Source organism: Myotis brandtii, unplaced genomic scaffold, assembly GCF_000412655.1.
Source record: "Myotis brandtii unplaced genomic scaffold, ASM41265v1 scaffold488, whole genome shotgun sequence".
Lineage (NCBI taxonomy): Eukaryota > Metazoa > Chordata > Mammalia > Chiroptera > Vespertilionidae > Myotis > Myotis brandtii.
This window is the reverse complement of record NW_005368638.1, coordinates 2,188,138-2,198,757: the sequence shown is the minus strand read 5'-3', so window position 1 is coordinate 2,198,757 and position 10,620 is coordinate 2,188,138. Positions and strand designations below refer to the sequence as shown.

General features: G+C 49.7%; 1 protein-coding gene across 23 annotated transcripts in view; it reads left to right on the top strand.

Moving 5' to 3' along the window:
* CLASP1 (cytoplasmic linker associated protein 1) overlaps positions 1 to 6,282 on the top strand; it is a 285,149-nt gene extending 278,867 nt beyond the window's left edge. For all 23 annotated transcript variants that reach the window (XM_014547896.1, XM_014547897.1, XM_014547893.1 and 20 more), the window contains one exon: positions 5,039 to 6,282. In XM_014547896.1, the coding sequence (XP_014403382.1) occupies positions 5,039 to 5,125 (87 nt within the window). In that variant the 3' untranslated portion in view covers positions 5,126 to 6,282. The remainder of the gene's footprint in view (positions 1 to 5,038) is intronic.
* Positions 6,283 to 10,620: the final 4,338 nt, after the last annotated feature.

Here is a 10,620-nt window from a genome sequence, read left to right as displayed (position 1 = left end):
TCCTGCTTGCTCCAGCTCTGTGGCTGCCAGCCGCCATCTTGGTTGGGTTAATTTGCATATAGCCGCTCTGATTGGCTGGTGGGTGTGGCTTAAGGTGTAGCAAAGGTACGGTCAATTTGCATGTTTGTATTTTATTAGTGTAGATGTTTTTAGAAATGGAGATGTTTTCTTAATTTTCTCTTCATTGTTAGTGTAAAGAAATGCAACTGGTTTTTGGTCATTGGTTTTTGTATCCTGCTACATTGCTGAATTTATTACTCTTAACTTTTTTTGTAGAATCTTATGGATTTTCTACATATAAAATCATCTGTAAACAAAGATAATTTTATTTTTCCTTTATAATGTAGATGCCTTTCATTTATTTTCCTGCCTAATTGCTCTGGCTGGAACTTATAGTTCTATATTGAGTAGAATTGGTAAAAGCAGGCATCCTTGCCTTGTTCGTAATATTAGAAAAAAGGCTTTGTCTTTACCATTGAGCATAATTTTCGCTGTGGCCTTTCATATACAGCTTTGGATATGTTGAGGTAGTTTCCTTCTATTCCTAGTTTGTTGAATATTTTCATCATGAAAATGTATTGAATTCTGTCAAATTTTTTTCTGCATCAATTGAGATAACTGTGGGGTTGTTTTTTTTTCCTTCATTCTGTTAACGTGATGTGTATGTAATATTGATCAATTTTCATATGTTGAACTATTCTTGCATTTCAGGAATTTATCCTCAGTTATGTTATATAACCTTTTTAATATGCTATCAAATACTGTTTGTTAGCCTTTTCTTGAAGATTTTTGCGTCAGTGTTCATAACTGTTCATAAGGGATCTATAATATTCTTGTAATGTCTTTATCTGGCTTTGGTATCAGGACAAATGTTAACTTCATAGCATGAGTTTGAAAGTGTTCTTTTCTCTTTAGTTTTCTGGAAATACTTGAGAAGGATTGTATTAGTTCTCTAAATGTTTTTGTAGAACATTTGAAGTAAAGCCATCTGATCTTTTCTTTGTCAGGAGATTTCTTATTACACTTTAGTGTCCTTACTAATTATAGGCCTATTTAGTCTTTCTCTTCATGTTTAGTCTTGGTAGGTTTTGTGTTTCTAGGAAATTATCCATTTCATCTAGTTATCTTAATTTGTTGGTGTACTATTGTTTATAGTATTCTCTTGTAATATTTTTGATTTCTTTAGAATCAGTAATAATGTATACACATTCACTTCTGATTTTAGTAATTTGAGTCTTTTTTTTTAAGTCAGCTTAGCTAAAGGTTTGTCAGTTTTGTTGTTGTTTTTGTTGTTGTTGAATGAATCAACTTTTGGTTTCATTGATATGTCTCTGTTTTTGTTTCATTTATCTCTGCTCTAATCTTTAGTATTTCCTTCATTCTACTAGCTTGGGGTTTAGTTTATTCTTTTTCTAGTTCCTTAAAATGTAAGATTATGTTAATGTTAAGGGATCTTTCTTTTTTAATATAAGCATTTACTGTTGTAAATATCCCTCTTTGCGCTGCTTTCAGTGCATCTCATAAGTTTTGGTATGTTGTGTTTTCATTTCATTTGTTTCAAGGTATTTTCTAATTTCCTTTGTGATTTCTTCTTTGACCCATTGGTGGTTTAAAAGTGTGTTCAATTTCTACAGATTTAGGGATTTTTTTCTTATAGTTTTCTTTTTGTTATTGATTTCTAGCTTCATTCATTGTGACCAGAGACGATACTTTGAATGATATTTATCTTTTAAAATCTGTTGAGGCCCTGGCCCGGCAGCTCAGTTGGTTAGTGTATTGTCCCGATATACCAAGGTTGTGAGTTCAGTCTCCAATCAGGGTACATACAAGAATTAACCAATGAATGCATAAATAAATGGGACAACAAGTCAATGTTTTCTCTCAAAAAAAAATCTCTTGGGATCTAATTTGTTTCTTAACATATAGTCTATCCTGGAGAATGCTCCATGTGCATTTGAAAAGAGTGTGTATTCTGTTGTTTGGTAGAATGCTCTGTGTGCTTGTTAGATCTAGTTGACTTATTGTGTTGTTCGGGCCTTTTTTTAATTTTCTTTTTCTTATTTTCTTTTTTTGAGTTCTTTCCATTATTAAGAATAGGTTATTGAAGTCTCAAACTATTGTTGTAAAACTGTTTCTCCCTTCAGGTCTGTCAGTTTTTACTTTATATATTTGATATTACGTTATTAGATGCATAAATGTTTGTAATTGTTATGTTTTTGCAGTATTGATCTTTTGTTAATATATAATTTCCTTCTTTGTCTCTTGTAACCTTTTTTGACTTAAAGTCTATTTTATCTGATATTAGTGTAGCTACCCTGTGCTCTTGGTTACTGTTTGCATGGAATATCTTTTCCATCCTTTCACTTTCAACCTATTTATTCTTTGGATCTAATGTGAATTTTTTTGTGGATAGGATATAGTTGAATCATGTTCTTTTGTCCACTCTACCAATCTCTGTCCTTTGACTGGAGAGTTTAATTCATTTATATTTACAGTAACTACTGATAAAGGAGAGACTTCTAGCATTTGGTATTTGTTTTCTATATACCATAACGCTTTTACTTCCCTCCTTTTCTGCATTACTGTCTTTTGTGTTTGTTTGCTTTTTGTACTGAAATATTTTAATTCCTGTTTCCTTCTGTGTGTATTCTATAGCTGTTTTCATTGTGCTTACCATGGGGATTGCATTTGACATTCTGAAGTTACAATAGTCCCATTTGAATTTATACCAGCTAATGAGCAAGCTTTCTGAACCCTGGCTTTTTATTTGTAAAACAGGAGACCCTGTTCTATCTACCTCGAAGGATTTTTATAAGGCATCAAAGCTCCTTGTAGATTGTTAAACATGTGCACATCATTAACTCTATTGTTGTCTTTCCGTTGTACTTACAGTTGTATTCTAGACTTGACTGGGTGGATACATTAGTGGTCTGATTTGCAAAGAAGTCTAACAGTAACTCATTGTTAACTGGCCTTACATAGAAATATCTTCTAGATAATTTTTGTTTTTTAAAAACTCTTCCATTCAGCAGGTATGTGTTAGGAACCTGCTTTCTTCACTACACTAGGCCAAGGCATGTGGGAAAAGCACAGCTCACTCTGCCCTGAAGAGCTGGGGCACAGGCTGGACCACAGGGAACCTCCATAGCAGCCCAGGAGTGAGCGGCATGTAGTGAACGCTGTGGGACAGGCTCTGATTCTAGGTTCTAGGCCAGTGGTTCCCAAACTTATTTGGCCTACTGCCCCCTTTCCAGAAAAAATATTACTCAGCGCCCCCTGGAAATTAATTTTTTTTTAATTTTAATAGCAATTAAACAGAAAGATATATGTATTAATGTTTCTACCTTTTTCATAAAATATAGTAAAGAAAGGTGTAAATTAGAAACATTGAAGTTTGAAATTATGAAACTATTTATTGAACTCAGAATAGAAAGGTAATACAAAAAAAGTTAAAACAAATGCACCTGTGGCCATCACCGCCCCCCTGGATCGCTGCAGCGCCCACTTTGGGAATCACTGTTCTAGGCCATGGGAGCAGGAGGAAAGGGACCAAACTGGGCTGGGCTGGGCAGGGCAGGGCGGGGTGAGCTGCTTAGGAGGGAAGAAGGAGCAAACAGCAGGAAGGAACAGTGTGAGCCATCGGGGAGGGGCGTTCAGAGGACACATTTGCGGAACAAGGAGCCACAGAGGGCACCTGGGGATGTTACTGCTCTTCATTTTGCAGGCGGGAAGTTGAGGCTCAGGAAGTGTTTTGTCTGCGGTCACGTAACTAGTTAGTGTGAAGCTGGTTCTCGAGCCTCAGGCCAGGGTTTCCCTGGGTCCTGGTTGGCCCAGAGGTGTCATACTGAGCCTCAGAGCCTTCAGATGGCGCTTTCATCGTAGCACGACATCATATTAAACGTTTCCACATTTAAAAGGTGGGGAATGAAAAACAAACTGGTAGGGAGTGTAAGTTACCATGGTCTAGCCCAGTGGTTCTCAGCCTTGGCTGCACATTAGAATCACCTGGGAATCTTTTTAAAATCCTGATTCCTGGCCTCATCCTCCGGAAATTCTGTTTCTTTGTTATGGGGTGAGGCCACAACATTAGTAACAAAGAAACAGAATTTCCGGAGGATGAGGCCCAGGAATCAGGATTTTAAAAAGATTCCCAGGTGATTCTAATGTGCAGCCAAGGTTGAGAACCATTGGCCTAGCCGCTGCCGGGGAAAAGAGGATAGCAAGGCAGGCGTGGGCGTGGGCAAAGGCAGCTCCAGGATGCCCGCCCAGACGCCCTGTGTGGAGAGCCCACCACACGGGTTTCAGTCTCGAGTGCGTGTGGCGGAGAGCACCTGGGGCGGGCCGGGCGGGGAGGTGGCGCCCCTGCTGGGAGCTCTGTGGCTACTGTGCCTCTTCCTCCTGGTCGTCAGAGGGCCCTTCCTCTCGCGCACCCAGCACCTCTCCAGGGGCCCTTGGAGAGCAGCCCGTGGGAGGGGCTGCTGCTGTGTGACGTGGTGTCTGGTGTCAGGGAGGTCTGTTTGCTGGAAGCAGCGAGGAGTCCACTGCTACCTGTAGCAGGAGGCGGCATGTGCCACGGGATAAAGTGCCACGGGGTAGAAGGGGAGACAGGACTGCCTCCAAGTGAGCAGCTGGGAGACCGCCGCGTGGAGGTGGCCCAGCGGGGTCTGCGACACGCAGTGCTGCGTGGGCTCAGTGGCTGAAGTGGGGGGAGGAGGTGTGACACCCTCTCACGTGGCTGAGCTACCTCATCCCTGTGGCGCCTGGGCTCTGCCCTGCTTCCCGCCAGCCAGCCCGGACGGAGCTGCTGGCTGCAGGCGCCCGTGAGGTGGGGGATCTGTCCTGCGTGTGCCGTGTCCAGGGGGCCCTGCTTTGTAGTAACCCTGGCATTCTCTCCTCCGGGTCTCTGTTCCTGGCGGGCGTGGAATGAGGCATCGACACTCGGTAACTGTTTGTGTAACGAGTTCCTCAGTGAAAGGGCGCCGGTTTTTTCCTGTTTTCCATTCCCGCCTCCTGCTAATCCAGCCCTCTCTCCCTGCAGATGAAGCTACTGAACTTGTACATCAAGAGGGCGCAGACCACGAACAGCAACAGCAGCTCCTCCTCCGACGTCTCCACGCACAGCTAATGGCAGCGCGGGTGTCCGAGCGGCAGAGCAGCCGCGGTGCCTCTCACAGACCTTCCCGCCCCCTCGTAGGCTCCCGTCAGGGCGAGGAGGCCACACATATTTATTACAATCAGTATTTGGTCCCTTCCAGCTTTTGTGTAGAATCTTACTGGCATTGAATGTAAAGGAGCAAGGCCTGTTTTGCGTCCTCACACACAACTGCAGGAGTGAAAGAGCCATGCAGTGTCCAGCGCTGAGGGCACGTGGGGCGCAGCCAACGCCCGACGGGGGAGGGAGCGCTCTGATGGACAGCGGGTGTGGCGGTCTGCGTTTCTCTTCCATCTTAGCGTCCTGCGTTCTGGCCGTGGCTGTGTAGGGCAGGTTCCCTCCCCCCACCCCAGCCGACGCCATGACACAGTTAGTTGTGCCTCTTTAAGTTGTGTTTTGAGACCTGCTAAGAATGTGAATCACGTGGCAGGATGGAGGAAAAGCTGAGGAGGGCCTCTGGCAGACCCCGGGGTGTTGCTTCTGTACCTGGGCCAAAGGCTGCTGGCCTCATGCTAGTGCTCCGCGCAGTGCCCGGTGCTGCCTCGCTGCCCGCGGCTCCCGGGAGTCTGCGGAAGCCGTCTTCAGGGGCTCCTCTCGGGCCCTGGGTCTTGGGTCGTCTGTCCCTCCTGTCCCCCCACCCCCAGCGTTTGCTTAAGCTGCGCAGTTCTAAAGCGTTCTCACTTAACCTGGGCCCGGCTCCCGCTTTCTGCCGCTGCCATCCTCAAGGACACTCCCCTCTGGCCCAGCACTCGCTTCCAACACCCTCTGCAGCTGATGCAGCGGGGTTTCCTCATCTTCTCTCCCTGCCGCCCTTTATTTATCAAACATAATACATGTCAAAGAACAGCAAGCAGGAACTTTGTAGAACCCGCAGGACTTTGCTGGCAGTGACGTTTGGAAGTGAAAAGAAAATGCTCTAAAAGATACCGGCCACCAAATGTTTGGTCAGCGCTGTGTGTGCATGCATGGTCCCACACCCCCAGGTTGGGTTTCTGTTTTTTGGTTTTATTTGGGGGGGCTTTTTCACGTTTCACTCTCTAGTGTATCATGCAAATGTACAGACTCTTTTGTTAATAATGTAGGATTTGCTAAAAAATAAAAAATAAAAGAACCCTTTTGAGTTTGCCCTAGAATAAATGACGCTTAATTCCGTGTCCTGCTTGGGGCATCTTTCTCCTCGCCCTGCTCTGGGGTGGCCTGGCCGCCCTGGCAGCGGAGCGTGGCCACGGCCAGGAAGAAGGCAGGAACCGGTCCCACCTGCCGGGCACCGCTGCGTGTCATGTGGTGGACAGGTCGCGCAGGAACACACCTGGGAGCTGCAGGAGCAGGGCCTCCCTGCCGGCCCTTCCCTCGGCCGAGTGGGGAGCGGGTGGGTGCAGAGCCTCAGACCTGCCTGTGCTGCTGGGGCCTGGTGGGGGCTCGCAGGGCTGCAGCCTGCAGGGCATGGGCCTCGGAGGAACGCCGGCCACCAGGCACCAGGGCATTTCTCTGGAGGTTTACTCTTATTTAAATATTGTTTAATATCGTGTTTCGTGGTTCATTTCAAGTGTCACTACCCATGGCTCTCAGCCTCCTTTCCCCTGTGACCTGCCGCATCCTGCCCGTTTGACATGTGACTGCAGTGATCACAGATTCCTGGGTTCAAATCCTAGCTCCCCTTTCTCCCTTGGGCAGCCATGTCACTTCCTGCCTCAGCCTTTCCATTCACAGACGGGCTAAGAACTACCGCAGGAAGGTGCAGTGGGGTCAGTAGGGTGGTGTGAGGGAGGCGGCTGCAGAGGCCCGCCGGCCCCTGCGTGGAGTGGGCTGCCAGGGAGTCCGTGCCATCTCAGGGTCATGGGCCAGGGTAGGGGTGGGGGGACAGGCCCACGTCCGGCGGTGGTCTGCGGGGGCTCTCCGTGGTCGCTCCAGGAAAACGAACATCGCTCACAGTTTTGCACTTAGTTGTGCGCTGTGGCTCTGAGCCCTGGCGACCACTGAGCAGCACCGGAGAGCAGCCCAGCAGCCGCTCGGCCTGGGGCTTCCTGGAGGCCGCCTCCCGATGGCTTCCCCTTCTCGGGTGGCTCTTCGCAGCTCAGAGCCTGCCTTCTCCCTTCTGCGCCCCAAGCAGGACACTCCAGTCATGTCACTCAACTCCAGCGATGTTTCATCTTCCTGGTCCAGGGTCCAGAGGGCCCGCCTCCAACACCACCTGTCAAACGAAGCCCGTGCTTCTGTCACCTCCCCGCCCCACAGTTACGTCTGACACGGTGGTGGGATACAAGGTGTGGTGGTCAGGGCCTTGGTCCCCAGGGACACCTTGGCCCTGGGGGTCTCCTCACTCCAGGGGCTGCCCTCCTGAGGCCCCGCCTTCTCTTGATGCCTTGGCTGCAGCCTCCGGTGGAACTGGTGACTGAAGCAGGTAAGCAGTCGGTAACGGTTCCCACGTCTGTCGTCTGTTACTGTGTTTCTTCTGTAATCACCACGTCTTCTTGGTGCAAGCCTGTTGGGCACTGTCATCGATGTCATTTCGGTCCCTTGCTGCCAGGAAGCTGGGGCGCCGGCATATTTTAAATTACTCCGAGTTTCCACTCAGCGGGAGAGGCCACAGACCCCCGCAGCTGCTCTGGACGCCCCGGATCATTGATGGGCGGGCGGTTGACAGGCGGCCTTGAGGAGGCACTCAGACGTGAGAGCGCTTGCCTGGGTGCACATCAGCTGAGCTGCGAGGAAGGATGTGCTGCCATGCTGTCTCCAGGCGAGGCCCAGGCCCAGGGGGATACCCAGCTGGTCCCATGGGGCTGGGCGGGAGCTCAAGTCCTGTCTCTCTCTAGCAGCTGTCTTCCCTGCCTCCCAGCTCCCACCCTTCGAACATCTTCCCTGAAATTACAGTGGCCACGCCAGAATCTTCTGGAGGGCTTGTGAGGCAGCAGCTGCCTTCCCCCCCCCGGCCCATCCCCCCCAGTGCTGCTGATGCTGGAGGGCTCAGGGCCTGGAAATGTGCATTTCCAACAAGTCTTGGGGGATGCAGGTGCTGCTGGCCTGGCACCAGCGTTTGAGAACCACTGCAGGGCATTTTCCTTAAAACACAGCAGGGTGTGGTCCCGGGCCTTGGACCATCCTTGAGACAAGCTGCTGCAGAAAACAGCTCTGGGCTTCAGGGGATGTCACCAGACCATCACTGGCGTTAGGGGAGTCGGTGGTGACTAAGCATCTAGACTAGGACTGTGGGAGGGAAATGGGGTGCCATTAGCGGAGGGCAAACAGGACCCCACCTCCCCTGGTACAAAGCTCCGCTTGGCTGCCCTGTTTCCTCCAATACTTATTAACTCCCACTGCAGGGCTCGAGGCAAGAACGGACAAAGGTCATGTGAATGAGCATCTAATCTTAGATTATGTATTTAAAACACATTAAACTGCTCCCACACCAGTGCCCTCAGCCCTGGGCCTGCTGCCAGGGCTGGAGCCCGCGAGCTTGACTCCCCTGGGCTCTGGGCCGCTCGGCACAGCGTCCGGGTCAATTCCTGGCAGCTCGGAGAGGACCCTGCCTCCCTCGGCGCCCCCAGGGAAGGGGAGTGGGGGGCAGGAAGGCCCGCTGCCCCAACAGCTCCAGGTACACTCTGGGGCGCCAGGTGCTGGGCCTGGCAGGAGAAAGGCCTGCTGGGGTTTGGGAAGTCAGGGTCTTGATCCAACTCCGAGCCTTTCAGGGTCCACGACTCCAGCTAAAGGTGACCTCAGTGTCGTCCTCTGTGGCGCCCCGGGTGGGGAAGTGGGCACTGCTGGTCGAGAGTGAGGATTAGGTGCTGTGGGCAAAGCTGCTGACAGGTCTCGGGGCCCCCACGGATGTCCGCTGTTATAGTCCGCATCACGGAAATTGCTATTATCGAGGCACCTGCCCCAGTTGATGACATAGATGATGCTCAGTAAGTGTTTGGACAAACAAATGAAAGAATGAATGTGTCAGCCCCTCAAAACCCAGCTTTCAAACCCATAATCGACAGGACCCTCAGCAGCATGACGCACCAGGTGAACGGCGTGGAGTGTGACTAATGTGAGTGGGTGACTCGCGGAAGTTTCCAGGCACAGGACGGGGGAGGAGCGATGAATTTGTACCATTTTAGGACGGTGGCTGAGTTCCTTTTATGACTGGCAGAGGCATTCACAAGGAATAACCTGAACTGTTGCACTTCCGTTGATGAACTAAGAGGTTGCGTTTGGCTCACATGGCTGACACGGTTTGTCTGCACAGGGAATTCCCACGCTCACCTCACGTGATGATGTCGCGGTTTGGGTGGTGGGCTCAGGGGTGTTTGTGTATTTTTGTGGCTCATCTGACACACACGTTACACAGCAGGTCTTCGGACAGCACTGTCCCCTTCAGCATGGACTTGTACGGTTCCTGAGACGCTAAGAACTTAATCTTTTTATATCAAGTAGCCGGCGGTTACATCGGTTTTGTTTTACGTTGTTTCAAAGTTGCAGAACCTATTGACAAGGTTAAGGGCTGACTTACTGCGTAAGGGAGGACTTGCTTTTTGCATCATCAAATTTCATAATTTAGCAACAAAAACGTGTGCGGACACTACGTTATAAGGTGATTTAGATGAGTCTCCGTCAATTCTTTGGTTAGCATAGAGTAGACACAGCCGCTGCCCCACCCCCCCACACACACACACACCCGACTTTTAAACTTCTGTGGGAAATGTGTCGACTCCGGAGAGTACACCTGCAGACCAGTGTCCTGCAGGCCTGGGTCGGAGGGAGGCCTCGGGCACAGCGCGCCGTCGGGGGGAACTTAATCTTTTTATATCAAGTAGCCGGCGGTTACATCGGTTTTGTTTTACGTTGTTTCAAAGTTGCAGAACCTATTGACAAGGTTAAGGGCTGACTTACTGCGTAAGGGAGGACTTGCTTTTTGCATCATCAAATTTCATAATTTAGCAACAAAAACGTGTGCGGACACTACGTTATAAGGTGATTTAGATGAGTCTCCGTCAATTCTTTGGTTAGCATAGAGTAGACACAGCCGCTGCCCCACCCCCCCACACACACACACACCCGACTTTTAAACTTCTGTGGGAAATGTGTCGACTCCGGAGAGTACACCTGCAGACCAGTGTCCTGCAGGCCTGGGTCGGAGGGAGGCCTCGGGCACAGCGCGCCGTCGGGGGGATGGACACCCTCCTGCCTCTCAGCCCCTCAGTCCCCTGGCTGCTCCCGCTCAGTCCACGCCTCCCCACCCAGTGCTGCCCCCTATCTTCCGAAAGGAGAAACGATGCGGATGTTGTTCAGATGGTTGATCAGAGCCCTGCTTGTTCAGCTGAGTCTGGGGTCCCTTATACTGTGTGAGACCTTCTCCAAAAGGATGAAAAGAGGCCCCAAAAGGGAGGCACCCGGGGGGACGGCCACTCTGGAGCGTCAGGTTGCCCAGGAGAGATGTTGGCTGAGGCAGGGCCGCTCCTCTCCCAGGCCTCCCACAGGCCCCGCCA